The sequence below is a fragment of the Diadema antillarum genome, unplaced genomic scaffold (genome assembly GCF_040938485.1).
Source record: "Diadema antillarum isolate AM-2024a unplaced genomic scaffold, OU_Dant_1.0 seq00001638_RagTag, whole genome shotgun sequence".
In the NCBI taxonomy this organism is placed as follows: domain Eukaryota; kingdom Metazoa; phylum Echinodermata; class Echinoidea; order Diadematoida; family Diadematidae; genus Diadema; species Diadema antillarum.
Window position 1 is genome coordinate 280,174 of NW_027272344.1, and position 14,656 is coordinate 294,829.

A 14,656-nucleotide genomic window follows, 5' to 3' on the forward strand; every position below is an offset into this window, starting at 1 on the left:
GAATTAAAGACAATCAGTTGTTGATAAATAAATGAAGAGACTCATCTATACACATACACATTGTAGCTTTTACCTTCTTTGCAATAGATAACAGGACTTGGATTAGTAAGACAGCATTATTTGTAAAAGTTTTGCATCAAGCTTATTCGTGGTAAGAGCATTTAAGTAATTTCCATTATGGCTTTTTGAGCAACTTTACACTTGGACCAAAAGGACAGCAGTATTTGCACAGGTTTATGTGATACAGGTCTATTTCACCTGGAAATACATGACATAATATCTTGAAACAAAAGGGTAAGCCACGTGGTCAAAAAATTCAACATATTTATTAAACCAAAAAATAGATAAATACTTTGGGATATTTATGACTTTAGCATCTATATCAGGAAGAGGCTCAATCAAATATCATTGGGACTGCAGATATCTGAGGGCAGAAACTGTTTAATGTGGCTCTTAAAAAAAGGAAGGGATGCTCATGGATGCATTTGTGGCATCATCTCATACTAATATTGTGGGAAAAAAAAAACAGAAATAAGAATAATGTTTAATGAAATACAAAAAGTATTCTGTGTATGACGTATCAAGAGTTAGAGAGGTTGGTTATACATGTTGTTCAATAAAACCAAAGTCTTACAAGATGGTATTACCTACGAAATACAAAGAGCTTTGGGATTTCTTCTCTGTTTGTTTCATAGAGCTACACTAAAGTGCCCAAGTAAGAGTTCTGACCAGCAATAAATGATCAGCTACTTGGCAAAGAAGGGAGAAGATAGCCATCTATATAGGACTGCAAAAGCATTTTTTTTTAAGGCTTGCATATTATGGGTGGAGCCAGAAGAAATCCAGGAAAGATAATACCGCTGACCCAAAAAATAGAAGGTCAGACCTTTTGGAACAGGAAGGAAGTTGGGGTTGGATTTGACTTTTTGAGATGCCCATGTCTTTGAAGTCATTCGTAATGGAACCACTTTGGCTCAGAATAGGAAATAGAAGTTTGGGATTCATTCAGCTTATCAAAGGATAATACTTTCTATCTACATTAAATTGTTGCCAGCCTTCCCCAGAAAGCAAGAAACCCACAAATGTATGCGGAGCACAATAGTTAAAAAAAAAAAAAAAAAAAAAGTATTTGGTTGGCATCACACACCTTGGCATGCCTCCCTATTTACACTGCAAGAGGACTTTTTGATATATGCCAGCGCCATTAGCACCAAACATGTGAAATTCATCTCCCTCTGTTCTCTGTTGATCTTGCTAGGTTGTCAAATGTTGCATATTTGGGCAGTCATCTGGGACGGAGCCCGCAAAGACTCAACCCAAGACCAGGTACATGTAGATCAACAATGAGACGACAACCATGGTGAGTGAACAATTAGGAAACGAAGAGCACACATCAAGTGAACACCTTGCTGAGAAGAGTCGAAGTTCACATGGCACAAATGATCACAAGAGGTGGTACAAAGCTTCTTGGAATTTAGGCAGTGTGGTGCACCTTTAAAACAAAATAAACAAAAATGGAGGGGCATTTGGAAAGGAAATGCACAAATTTCCTGGATCCCACAGTGATGCTCACGTGAGGACACTCATGCAAGAATTTGATGGTGAATGAGAAACACCGAAACAGAAATTTTAACAGCTTCAGAGATACGTTTGGTTTTTATGGTTGAAGAGGCATATAAACTCTTGATGAGACCAAAGAACACAGTTCGTCACTGATTTTAGTTACCATCTTGGTTCATGTCCACTCTGCATAGTGTATAATAAAAGTATATGCCACATCAATGTGAAACCTTTTTGGATGATGGATTAAAGTGAAGAAATTCTCCCAAAGGGAAGCTGGTAAAATTTCTCAGATAGACAGAGCACTGAACCAGCTTGTAGAGGGAAATAGAAAAAAAGAATGAGAATTAAACATTGCAGCTTGATACCTTTATGGTCATAATCCATATAAGGGTCAGGAAGCGGAGAAGCCCTGTAGTACGCTTCCCCGGTGTCATCATCGACTGCAACAAACTTTGGTTGCTGCTGCGATCTTGGCTGTTCAATCTGATGGTGAAATGTATCATAGACCCTATCCTCTCGTCTGGCGTAATAAGGTGGTAGCTGCCTACTTCTGGCCACCATGAAAGATGGCTGAGATGGGAAGCCAGGGTTATACGTATCACCATTATTCCCTGGCACTGGGTACATGTCTTTGCCATGTTGAACGTATGTGGGGATGGACTCCCTCTTTTCGCCTCCAGATAGCCGCTGTGGCATTTGTGACCTTGCTGGCACCTGCGAGGGTGTATGAGAATTCTGGTCAACCCGTATACTCTTCTTCGAGCTTCGTTCCTCATCTCCTACCCCATCTGGTCTATCCTGGCCCCTGAATGAAGATGGACACTTAACCGTAGGCCCAGTCTCATATTGCTGAGGTGACTGTGAATGTCTACTACCCTTTTTAGGGGACAATGATGGGGTGCCAATGTCTGTCCCAATATTGTGAGGATTAGACATCCTTGGATTTGTGTCAGTTAATCTTATGGCAACGGAGTAATCATTCATTTCACGTGGCTGAGGTTTCACTGGAGAATCATGTCGAGGAAATGACATGGAACTGTCTTTCAAGTTGTGATCAGTAACTGTTCTTCTCGGTGAGGATGGAGTTGCTGGTGACTGCTGCTTCTTGGACCAGTTTGGGTTATACGGAGGTGGTGGTCCTTTCTTGCCTGATTTGCGACTGTGTTGCTTGCTTCGAGTATCTAATCGAGACATACTGCTGCTCTTCCCCAGCGGCAATACAGGTAATGCTGACCCTGCTTCAATTATCTTGGATTGCTCATTTTCCATAACCTTGACACTGCTTGTCTCAACGGGAGGAACTTTTGCCCTCCCTGAGATCTTCTGTGATTCATCTTGGAGGACTGCCTTTGCTTTCTGCTGGCCTAGAGACCCCCCACCCACCAAGGCGGCTGGTGGATGTTCAGTGGATGGCAGTGTGTTGACCATGTGTTCCTCTTGCACCATTTGCTTTGGTATTCTGATGTCAGTTTCAACTGGTCTTGTCCTGTCAAATGGCAGACATGTAGTTGGTGTTGTACGATACAGCTCGTCCTCTTGTGGCTCTGTGAACACCTCCCATGATCCCTGTGCATCGCTGTCTACATTGGCATCCTGTCGAATAAGTTTGGAGTACCCTTTTCCGTAGTTCAGCTTAAAATTCCGGGGCAGGGATCGCGTCAAAAGATCATCATCCATGTTCCAGTGGCTCAGATCTGACGTCTGGGTGCATTCCGCTCCCCCAAAACTGAAGACACTGCTGGCATCATTCTGGCTGCTCCCATTCTCACGATCCCCTTCCTGCTGCCTGGCCTCATAGGCAGAGATGGACTCCTCCCAGGAATCCTTGACCTTATCATAGGTCTCCAGCCATTCGTCTTCCTCTGAGCTTGGGCTGCGAATCACTACAGATGGTGTGACTTTACCCTCTGGTGTGCTCAATGATCTTACCGGAAGACTGAGATTGCTTCGGGACAGGGAAGAACTCTTAACAATATCACTATTGGTGGCACATGTGTTCACTACTAGACTAGTTCCTTTATCGGGTGAAAATGTTTGGGGAATTTCAGGTGTCTTAGCCTGCGACTGACTGACATCAGAGTGACCAAATGTTGGAGATTTTTGTCCAGCCACATGGGAACTGCTGAAGGGTCTTGGCCTTGGATTGAAATCTCTTCTTTGTCTAACCCCAGCATCAGGAGAAGTAGGGGAAGGAATAGCTTGGGCAGATGGCACTGGACTTTCAGAACTGGTCGTAGAGTCAACCTTATCGTCAGACCACTGGAAAGGTTTCACTGCCGCAGTGTTGACTGGTTTTGACCGCGAAGTGAGGGGGCTGCAGTCCTGGTCAAATGAGCTGGACTGGTACTTCCTGCTATCGCTACTGCCAGATCTGTCCTTGCGAGTCTCCTCTGAAAATTGCCTGCGACGGTGAGCAGCACTGTCATTTAAAAACCTCTCATTTACTTTTTCTTCTTTTCCACTTTGAACAGATACCACTGAAGCTTCCTTGTCATTCCAGACAGTATGAACACTTTCAACATCTGCAGGTGAAACATATTCCACATTTAGATCTACTTGATCTGAATTTTTATTGTCCACCTTTGTGTCTCCCATGCAGGATGATTTGGCATAAGTCGGCCCTGGACTTTGATTGACTGCATCCACATTCTCTTTGACCAGTGCAGGCATAAGAAGAAGGTCTTCTTGATGAATAACTTTGTTATACTTTGATGCGCTAAAGTTTGGATCATTTGAAAGCAGAGTAGGATGTGGATGTAAGTCTGTGTCTTGAATGTTTATTTGTACACTGGCACTACCCTGATTGTAATGCAGCCCTTGAAATGAATGTCCACCTCCCTTGTCATTTTCAGACTGTGGTTGAAGGGGAAAGATATCTGATGACAAGTCTGGCTCCTCTTGGTAGGGCCGTGGTTTGAAGTGTTTCACTGGGGTTGCTGGCAGAGACACAGCCTTGCGTGAAGTTCTTTCTCGAGAGCTGTCTCCACTGGCTATCCCTTCGTATCTCTTATGAAGCTCACTGACGTTAATCTCCCGCTGGGCCATGTGTTTCTTCTTGTCAGCAAACCTCTTCATCTTAAGTCTGTCCAGCCTCTCCTTGCTCTTCCCGTCCACACACAGGCCACAGTCTAGCTTGGTGTAAAAGCTGTGCAGATCATCGATGTTCTGCTCTCTCTTTTGGAGACCTTTCTCCTTTTCTACAGACCAGCGCAATTCATCAAAGCGATCGTTGACAATGGTGTGTCCATGATCTGCCGCCATTTCCATTTCCATATACAGGTGAAGAGTATTGTAAAACCTTTCAAGCTGAGCTGAAGAGGGGAGATATTTCTTAGCCAATGTCTGAGCCTTCTTTTTCTCGTTTTCAGCCAAGTGCTTGTTGACATTTGCATAGAAGTTGACCAGGTCTTGGTAGCGCTCGGTCCTTTGTGATGCCTGCCGGATGCCTGATGCGTACCGCTGGTAAGATTCCGAATCTGCTGCAACGGATCTGACAACCCTCGCCCCAGAATCATTGGCTGATGTTGATCGTTTGTAAGGGGGCTTCTGCTTCTTACCACTCTCTTCTTCCAGAACCTTTGATGCTGAGTGGGCCCTCCTGTGTTTGCTCTTCGCTTTGCTACTGTTGATGCGGTACTGGATTCTGCTTGGCCTCGAAGGACTCTTGAGACGACCCGTCTCCTTCTCCACATCTCTGTCCTCGTCTTCGGTTACCTCCCAATGGTTAGCGCCATCGATGTCATCACTCCCTCTGTTTGGCATCACAGGCATTGGCTGTGGTAACGGATGTCCTCCCAAGTCCAGCCTGGGTTTCCTGAATACAGAAGGAAGTCCTGGCACTGCCTTGCTTCCCGATGCTGTGATGGACTGCAGACAACATGGCCAACTGCTGAGCCAGAATCTACGCCTTCCACTAATTTCTGCCAGATTTGCTTGGTTGTCACTTGCATCCCAGGGACTTTCAGTAGCGAGTCTTCTTTCACTCACCATCTCCTGTGTACATCCACTCATCAAAAGTGAGTATGATGCTGGTGTACTCTGGTCTCCAGCATTCATTGATAGTGATGATTTAGTACAATTGCACCCAGAACAACAATTCATGTTACCCAGGCTATGAAATTTATCAATAAGACTTTCTCCCTTACAGTCCTTGAGGGGTGTGCCATTTTTTCTCAAGGGAACACTTTCAGTACACCTTGCTGACGGCAAACTACACAATGAATCTTGCACAATCTGTGCTCCTACCACATTTGTGTCAAGTTTGGGAGAGCTGTTAGTGGGAAAGGTAAAATCCATGGCTGCATGTGTGAGAATGAAGAGAGTGGCAAACATATTTGTTAGGGTTAGTGCTGTTAAATGGCCTGCCTAACTGTTACGTTCAATTGAACAGTGAAGTTACTTGCTTCATGCTCACAATAGGCTAATCATTAGTATCATGTTGAAATGAAATTAGTTATATGTTTCCATACATTTGCCCACTTCATAGATTTCCTCTTCTAGGATAATTGACCAATAACAGTCCAATAACATTATCATTGTTGTTTATCCTTTCTCTTCTTCTTTTTTATTGATCAAGTGTATCTTAGGTTTCTTAAATAATTCCTCACAGAAAATGTTCAAGAAGTCAATCATCAAGATGCATTAAATTGTAAATAAAATATATCATGATCCTCATCTAGTCAGTGATATCAATAAACCAAATATATATGCACTCCCATGATGCTTTCATTATAGAGTGTGAGTGATTATCTCTCATGACAGAAAATTTTTCCTTGATAATCAAAGGAAAGAGAAGGTTAATCAACCACTTCCTAATCAATATTAATCAGCCGTTTCCTTAATCCCATTGAGTAAATTGCTCAATTCTGATAAATTAACAACACATTATTAGAATATTCAGACAAAAACCTGGGCACATTCCCCAAAATAAAAAGGTTAAGTAACAAACAATTCTTGCACATGCATTGTTCACAACATGCATCAGCCACAGCAATCAAATCCTTGGATTCATTCAAGCAAATCAAGCTCTTCTCTTCTATCTAACAAGCAGTAATATCTATGGAGGGCATTTCACGATTCCTTTGGGGACTGTGTGGCAGAGCCTTTGACGCATCAACTGATACCGTCAATCACAACATGCAAGGCAGGAATGTACTCCCATTCACACTACTGATATCCCCCCTCTGTAATAGCCTCCACTCCACGGTCAGACATGGTTCAAACATCATGGACTCAATCCATCCACCCATCCATCTATCCATCTATCCATCCATCCATCCATCCATCCATCCATCCATCCACAAACACATTTCCAACACGGGCCCACTGCTGTACGCCTCAAGAAGAATGCTACTGGTACAGCCAATGCTTAAAACCTTTTATGACAATGTCATGATGAGTGGCATAATGGGGATACACAAGTGAAAACACCTTTCAACGAGGTAGACACCTATTCAAGTACGTATGGTATGGCAATGTTGCCGATAAGAGCTAAGCTGTCCTTTTGCGATGAGTCAACAATGAGTGAGGAAAGAAGTGTGGTGTTGCACGATGAAGAAATGAGGCTAACCAGGAGGAGTGCAACCCAAGGGGTACTTATAGCCCCCTTTGGCATGCTTGCTGTCCTCCATCATTCTTACCTCTCCGTACTTGAGGAGCTCCCAGACCGAGTCCCTGACTGGGCAGCTGTCCAGACTTGACAAAGTTGCGGTAGGCTTTCCTCGCCTCTTCGTCTGACCCATAGCCAGACCCAGGGGCAGACATTCTTCTTCTAGGGGGCAAGCAATTTACAGGGAACAAGGAGGGAGAAAGAAAACAAAACATTAAAACAACTTACCTCTTATTCATGGATAGTTGCATTATACTATGTGTGGCAGTTATTTTTAGGACTATCTGATTTTTTTTTACCAGGGTGGGTACCTTCAGGAAATATCTAAACAACATATTTTCAGTATTCAGTGCTTGCTATAAAAGGAATTAGAATCTCTTACACAGGACTTAATGTAAACAGAGAGGATTTAAAAATGGCTCCCATGCACCTTCATCTTGTGAAGAACAAATCAATTTGCTACCGGCAAATTTCAGACACAGACCTCTAGAAATGAAACATACAGTATATATTACGCAATACAGCCATTTTTTCTGTGACTTCCAAAGGCAAACAGGAATTGTGCAAACACTGACAAAAAGATGAGATTTGTGAAGCCTCCAAATATTCTTACCCTTGGCCAGCAGGTTCCTTTTGTGCTTGAATCTGAAAATAAACAAAGGACAAAAACATTCACAAAATCATGACGTTCATGTGATGTTTTCAGGAATAGGACATTTGACAGCCAATTGATTTAAGCTGACTGGAAAGTTCTTGTAAGCTTTACTCTGTTAAGACAGACAAAAAAAGAATGTGCAAAGTAGCTCTCTCCAATGAATGGCCAACCCACGTGTATAAATGGGAATACTAGGGTAATAATAATGTTATTATTTCATAACTTACATTTCTTTCATGAGTGGCCAAGGCACTTTGACCAGGTACGAAGTCTGTTATTTTCCCAGGCTGCACCCGGTAGGCTGGGGTGTTCTTCACCACTGGCTCCGGTTCATAATCCCTGATTTGAATCATACGCACACATAGAAAAATAAATAAGTATTGTACATTCAATATACACAGTATGGATGTACAATAAAGGTGTATGTGTGTGTGTGAATACATTTATACATTGATAAGTTACTTCTCCTTCTCCTTCCTCTTCTTTTCCACATTAAAGGGATTGTACAGTACTGTTTGAGGTGAGGATTCAGCTTGTAACGTTTTGCGAGATATTTAGAAACCACTCTATGAAATGTTAAAGAGCATACAATTCTAAGGGGAATCACAAGTTCAGATGATTAAAATCAGTTTTGAAATGATTGAGATATCTGGAAACAAGAAAAAACAAAGAGATTCTAATAAAAGTTATGGCCTGTCAATTTTATTAGGATCGCTTTTTGGGATATCTCAGCAACATCAAGGCCAATTTTCATCAAATAAAAAGTTTAATCCTTCTTGAAATTATATGATCTTTCATATTTCATAAGAGGTTTCTCATTATCTCACCAAAAAAAAAAAAACCTTTTATAAACCTGAATCCTTACCTCAGTCCCTTTTACGAAGGTAATATGTGTTTGTAAAAGCACACTGGAGTTCTGACACACGAGGAAGTTCTGACAAATACACAGCATAAGTAAGTACTTGATGAAGCCCTTCATCCCATCATCATTTTTATGTCAGGTTTATAGACACCATACTGTATGTCTTCAACAGAGATATGGAAAAATTTAGGAACTGTTTTCATTTCTTCTTCTCAGTCACTTAGGTAACATTTTGATAAATGATATTGACTCTTAGAATTGTCTTGGTTTATGACAACTGAAAGTACTTGCCAGGGAATGCTATCAGTATAATGTCAAATCTTGATCATTTGTCTTAAATACACGGAAATCAGTAGTATTCATAATGGAATGAGAAAGTAGATTTCAGTCACTCATGACCTGCAGACTTACTGTCTTACCACAACTGTATCAATGTCTGGCTGTTGCCATTTCTGACAGAAATTCCTGAAAATTTTGTGAACACACTTTGCAACATCAAAATTATATACTAATTTTTCATGTGGAGTACACTCACTTCTGTGTCACGGTCTTCCATGAATCTGTATGTAGGAAAAGAAAGCAATGACATAAATGTATCAAAGCCCTTATACAAAACTTTCATTGTACATGGCTAAACACAATATGCAATGTCTTAGATGTTCTATATATATATATATATATATATATATTTTTTTTTTTTGGGGGGGGGGGGGTATCGAAGCAATGAATTTCTAATGACCAACAAGTCCTAAAGTGATTCACTGTTCACTACAGTTGTATATACTGCAGTAGATATATGACTAATTTAGTGTCTGTTTACAAACTGCTATGTCCATCCGTTGAAGTGTCACTAGATGCATCAAAATGCATAATAAAACAAAGAGGGTGAAAAAACAAAGTTACAGAAGGCCATCGTATTATGGGATTACCAGTCAAATCACACACTGATATTTCATCTTCAGGATCTACATAGAATCGCCGTGTATCCTGATAAGTATTTTATTATAGTCTGTATGTTTCAATGTCACTTGCTTTGTACATTGTATATCTCAAGTTTAACTTTAGCAATGGAAATTTTTTTTCAAGACAAACTTATGTCAACACACAAGTTTCCATTTCCCTTCGTTAAATAACATACAAAAACATATCTTTAATCTATTCTACGGTTTTGAAATACTACTAGTAATCTACTATAACTGGAAAGTACATATCAGGCAGTTTGATGACCAAGAAAAAGAATGCTTTTAACATTTTATAGAAGTGTGAACAGAGGTCATGCTTAGTAAGAATCAATATGTACATGTACGTCACTGCTCTGAGCATTCCATTCATGCTATATCAACAGAAATGCATTAACATTCAAAAATTACCATGCACTTGCTAAGTACATTCAGGTATTCATACTAGCTATTCCACAGCAAACATGCCTTGCAGTCGTGCTAAAAATGGTTTATCATAGGTATGTCAAAGTACAGTCATAAATAGTTTATGCAATATCTCTCAAAGAATATTCATGCATGTTTCATATCATTGCTTTTCTCCACGTTACAGAATCAATCTAGCAAGTTAGTTAAAGCAATATGCCCTAATTCTGAAAAAGTTGTGTAATTTTTAATCCATTGAGGAAAGACTGATTTTGCTACAACAAACATTCCCAATCACACCTGCCCAAGTATTCTCGGTACTTGTCTTTTACGAGTTAACTTCAATCTCCTATACTTTGATACAGTAGTCTGTCATAGAAACTTCAGACATCTTGAAAATGTTTGGTCAATATGTCAAACTCCTTTATTTCAAATGCACAGAGAAAATGATGAAGATATGGAGATATACACCATGTATCATTTTAAAAATATTCAAATAAGATGCACATTTTTCATATGTAGCAAAATCTTCTTTACTTGAAAATATATTTTGACCTAATAGCTGGTACCATTGTGGAAATTTGCTAGATTTGCCATGAAGAAAAGATGGCATTGACACAAAGCTAGATTTGTCAGTGATTTCGGTGTGAGTGACAAAGTTAATATCCTTTATTCTCAAGTTTGCTCTACTCTTTTATCTATTCATGAATATGCAACATTTCATCATAATTGTTAGTACACAAACTTCCACCTACTATTATGTGTTTATGGTCAATATGTTTAATTTTTGTTTTGATACATGGATGCTTACAAAGTGCATTCTGGCTGATAAACTGCTGATTGTTAATTTGAATTTGGCATTCATTAAAAATGATAGCTAAACTAAGATTGTGATGAGGATAATATGATGATAGTTACTTGTATATGGTAATTATTACAATAATAATAATGGTAGTAATGATAGTAGTAGTAGCAGTAGCAGTAGCTGAGTAATATTACTACTAATGATAATGAATACTGTCAATAATTTTAATGTAATTAATGTAATATCACAAAATAATAATTGATAATAACAACAATAATAGTAATAGTAGTAGTAATAACAATAATAATAATAATAATAATAATAATAATAATAATGATAATAATAATAATAATAATAATTATTATTATTATTATTATTATTATTATTATTATTATTACTATTATTATTATTATTATTATTATTATTATTATTATTATTATTATTATTATTATTATTATTATTATTATCATTATCATTATATTGATAATAATAATAGTAGTAGCATTGATAATGTCAGTAGTTATGATAATGTAAACAAAAGTTTAATTTGAATGTCTGGAAAGAGACTGCAAAGAGTAAGCGGCACAACTCCTTCTCACCTCCGGCATGCACAGTCTCATTTTCACTCACAAACACGCTATCTGAGCTGTCGTCTAGGAGTGGGAAATAAAACACCAACAGCGCCACCAAGCAAGGGAAGAGAAGAGAACTAGATTAGTACAACCAACAACCACGGGGGGTAATAGAGGGCAGCATTTCAAACACAGACTAGCTGATGTAGAGCAGAGACTCCAACTCTCCCGTTTTCGACGGGAGATCTCCCGCCGAAAACCCATTTTTGCAAAATCTCCCATTCTCCTGTTTGAGATTTAATTTCTCCCGCCCTGGCTCTTTGTCTCCCGTTGGAAAGGATTTCTTACATATTTCTATCGTATGTTGAAAAAATAAGTCTTAGATAGCACCAGAGAGCATCTAGAACCCTGGGAATTTCGCGCTTCGCACACATCAACTTTGAGTCTCCCGTTTGCTAGGGATTTCAGGCGGGAGAATCTCCAGATCAGAAGGTACTTTGGGTTGGAGTCTCTGGTAGAGTCTGTTGATCACTCTGGTACTCAAAGTCTCTACACTGGCACTTCTAGTGAATTCACTCCTGTCAAGCTTAGTGAAGATGCTGGCATATTTTTGAGCTGTGATTTCATTTTTCAAATTAGCCATGAGCAGATCTGCAAGTCACAGTTAGAGGAGTTAAAGTTTTGCAGATGCTGACACTTCTGCCACATTTGACAAAGATTTCACACAAAAGAAGATTTTAATATTGCAAGAAACATCATTTAAAGAAAGAATGAAACTCATCATGTTCAATCAACATAAAGTGAGATGATCTGCACAAAAAAGGACACAACACACGAGTGTCAGTGAAGAGATTGGTGTTTACAGATGAAATGTGTTTCGCTGAATGTGACGCACACATGTAGACAGCAAACAAACTCACAGCATGCAGCTAAGAAAGAGTCATCCCAAACAAGAGGCAGAACATATCGTTGATGTCATATAACCAGGCACTGCTTTAGCCATATCACATGTCCAGTAAGTAGGTGTAAGTGTGCAATATATCCACCACAAGACAACTTAGGAAAAGATAAAAGTTGCAAGCAGTAGGTCATGCCTGAGAACGAATACCTGGACTGCGTACGAGTCTTTCAGAGAGAACATCGAACATAGAAGTCCAACTATGAATCACATGGCTCATGTCCTTGCCCTTCTTATATGCATACAAAACACTATCTCACAAACTCATGAACAGCACGTGGATATCCTAAGTCTGCCTGTTCTAAGTCTGCCTTGCTCTTGGCTACTTGAAACATGCCTTATTCTGCCCGATGTACTTTAGACAATAATCACATCACACTGAAAACTGCCACCATAGCACCAAATGTTGTTAATACTTTGCACAAAACTCATCGAAGTGCTTGAACAAATTGAATCCTGCTGTAAGATTTAGGAGGATCCAGATCGAGCAGCCCAGGGCACAATGCCAATTGTCTTCTGAGACGTTGAGATACCAATGAACCCTTCAAGAATTGGATCCAAAGCTCTGCCCTGTTAGGCACTGCTAGGATAGTACTGGGACATAACCCAAGAGAAATCAAGAAAAGGTCCAAGTGGTGTATGACACTAATGAACATCAGTTTGACACCTACCTACAAAGGACACACATGTGAACATGCTTCAAGTTACCTCTACAAAAATGAAGAGAGTCATTTCAAATCGTGTTTATATGTCTGTGTGAACTTTGACATTTCAATCTACATTTTTATCTTCAGCAGCAAAAAGTAAGCTTTAAAGGAGTAAAAAAAGTGCTGTATAAGTGGAAGAATTATTCATGAATAACTTGCATTTCTGTTTTACTCTATGAGACTCCAATGTTTTGAATAAGGGCATGAAGTGCAGTTTTTTTTTTCTTTTTCTTCTGTCACTTTTTGCATATAGAATTGAAATTTGAAAGTGTGCTGTAAGAAGGTGATCTAAAAAGTGCAATAGTATTTGACAAAATGAGCTAGACTCAAGGAAGTACAGCAAAGATGACGACGCTTAGAATATTATATGACAAATGCTCTTTCCTGATATAAGACAAGGGTATGAGCATTCAGGATTGGTGCATGCATTGCAGCTATCAAAGTTCGCAGTGGGCAGGGTGTATCCATTGCTTGAGCATATTTGATTCACAATGAATCATGAAGAGAAGTATTCAGAGTCTAAAACCATGAGAAAAGAATTACTGGTAATAAGAATAATTAGAGGGAGAAAGTGCCTAAAATTCATACAAAAGCCACCTCTAAAATGACTATCAAAGAAAGTGTATTGCTCTTGGGATGAGTTGTCCATTACAGTCAAAATGAGACTTAATAAAGGGTTTAGTCAACAATCAGTTCATCTTCAGATACCTCTAAAATATGACCAGGAGCACTAAAGTTAAAGACCTTCACTGGGAGCGTACTCTCTTCTACATGAAGTGATCCTTGAGATTCAAGGTATTGAAGATTGAATGGCAGCAGACAAAGACAATGATCCTCATTTTATTCATTCATTCATATTTTTTTCTTTTTTTTAAACTGAAGTTTCTATAAAGATTACACAATGTGACGAGATTTCTTGCTGGAAGTCCCTGTATTTTCACAGGTTTCCTTGGCTATGCCTTAGGAGATACAATGTACCTTCTGATAAAAAGATGCCTTCTGGATTCCTTACAGGAATTGTCATTTCACAACCGACATTTCAGTGGTTCAATTAAGGACTTAAAGAGAGACCAGTAAACTGCAGCCAAAGAGTGCTGGTAAATAAAGATGGGGCAAGAATTATGGCTTCCAATGATTTTCCGTACTGCCGATCATTACGCCCAATATAAAAGATGCCATCATAGCTATTTCTGCTAGAATGGCAACTTGATGTAGCAACAGCCTATCAGGGAGTGAGATTCTTGTCATTACCATGACACCTGCCATTGAAGCTAGAGTTGCTATCATTGCAACTTTCTATGAAATAGAGCCCAGGGGTACGTGCAAGATCAAGTCTGGAGAAAGCGACATATGATGATGTAACCCTGGTAGAAGAAAGACACATACTAAGGCAAGAGTACCATGCAGCACGATTCTGGGGGGGGGGGGGGTTCATGTCATCCTTGTATTACTCAATGGGAAGATGGAAAGTATAGTGATTCAGGATTGCACAAGACTACATCGGAATTCCAATCACAGCACGTCGTAGGGAGGGAAATGGCATCGTATACTCGAGGAGAAGG

At 39.5% G+C, this 14,656-nt stretch overlaps 2 protein-coding genes across 2 annotated transcripts in view; both read right to left on the reverse strand.

The window, feature by feature from the left end:
• The window catches only part of LOC139711295 (uncharacterized), a 190,100-nt gene that overhangs the window by 72,686 nt on the left and 102,758 nt on the right, over window positions 1–14,656 (reverse strand). Inside the window, exons 14-18 of the mRNA XM_071623200.1 lie at window positions 11,457–11,510; window positions 9,224–9,248; window positions 8,054–8,165; window positions 7,785–7,816; window positions 7,203–7,333 (exon numbers count right to left, since the gene is read on the reverse strand). Coding sequence (XP_071479301.1) covers window positions 7,203–7,333; window positions 7,785–7,816; window positions 8,054–8,165; window positions 9,224–9,248; window positions 11,457–11,510 — 354 coding nt within the window. The remainder of the gene's footprint in view (window positions 1–7,202; window positions 7,334–7,784; window positions 7,817–8,053; window positions 8,166–9,223; window positions 9,249–11,456; window positions 11,511–14,656) is intronic.
• Window positions 1,312–6,394, reverse strand: LOC139711289 (uncharacterized). The gene is made up of 2 exons (XM_071623195.1): window positions 1,929–6,394; window positions 1,312–1,409 (listed from the first exon to the last, which is right to left on the reverse strand). Exons 1-2 carry the CDS (start codon window positions 5,893–5,895, stop codon window positions 1,312–1,314), a joined length of 4,065 nt encoding a protein of 1,354 aa, XP_071479296.1. The 5' UTR covers window positions 5,896–6,394.

Excerpts from the sequence above, each read along its gene's own strand:
- LOC139711289 (XM_071623195.1), bottom strand. The coding sequence starts at position 5,895 with ATGTTTGCCACTCTCTTCATTCTCACACATGCAGCCATGGATTTTACC. Across the intron at positions 1,410-1,928 it reads TATGGATTATGACCATAAAG|CAAGGTGTTCACTTGATGTG; the intron begins GTATCAAGCTGC and ends GACTCTTCTCAG.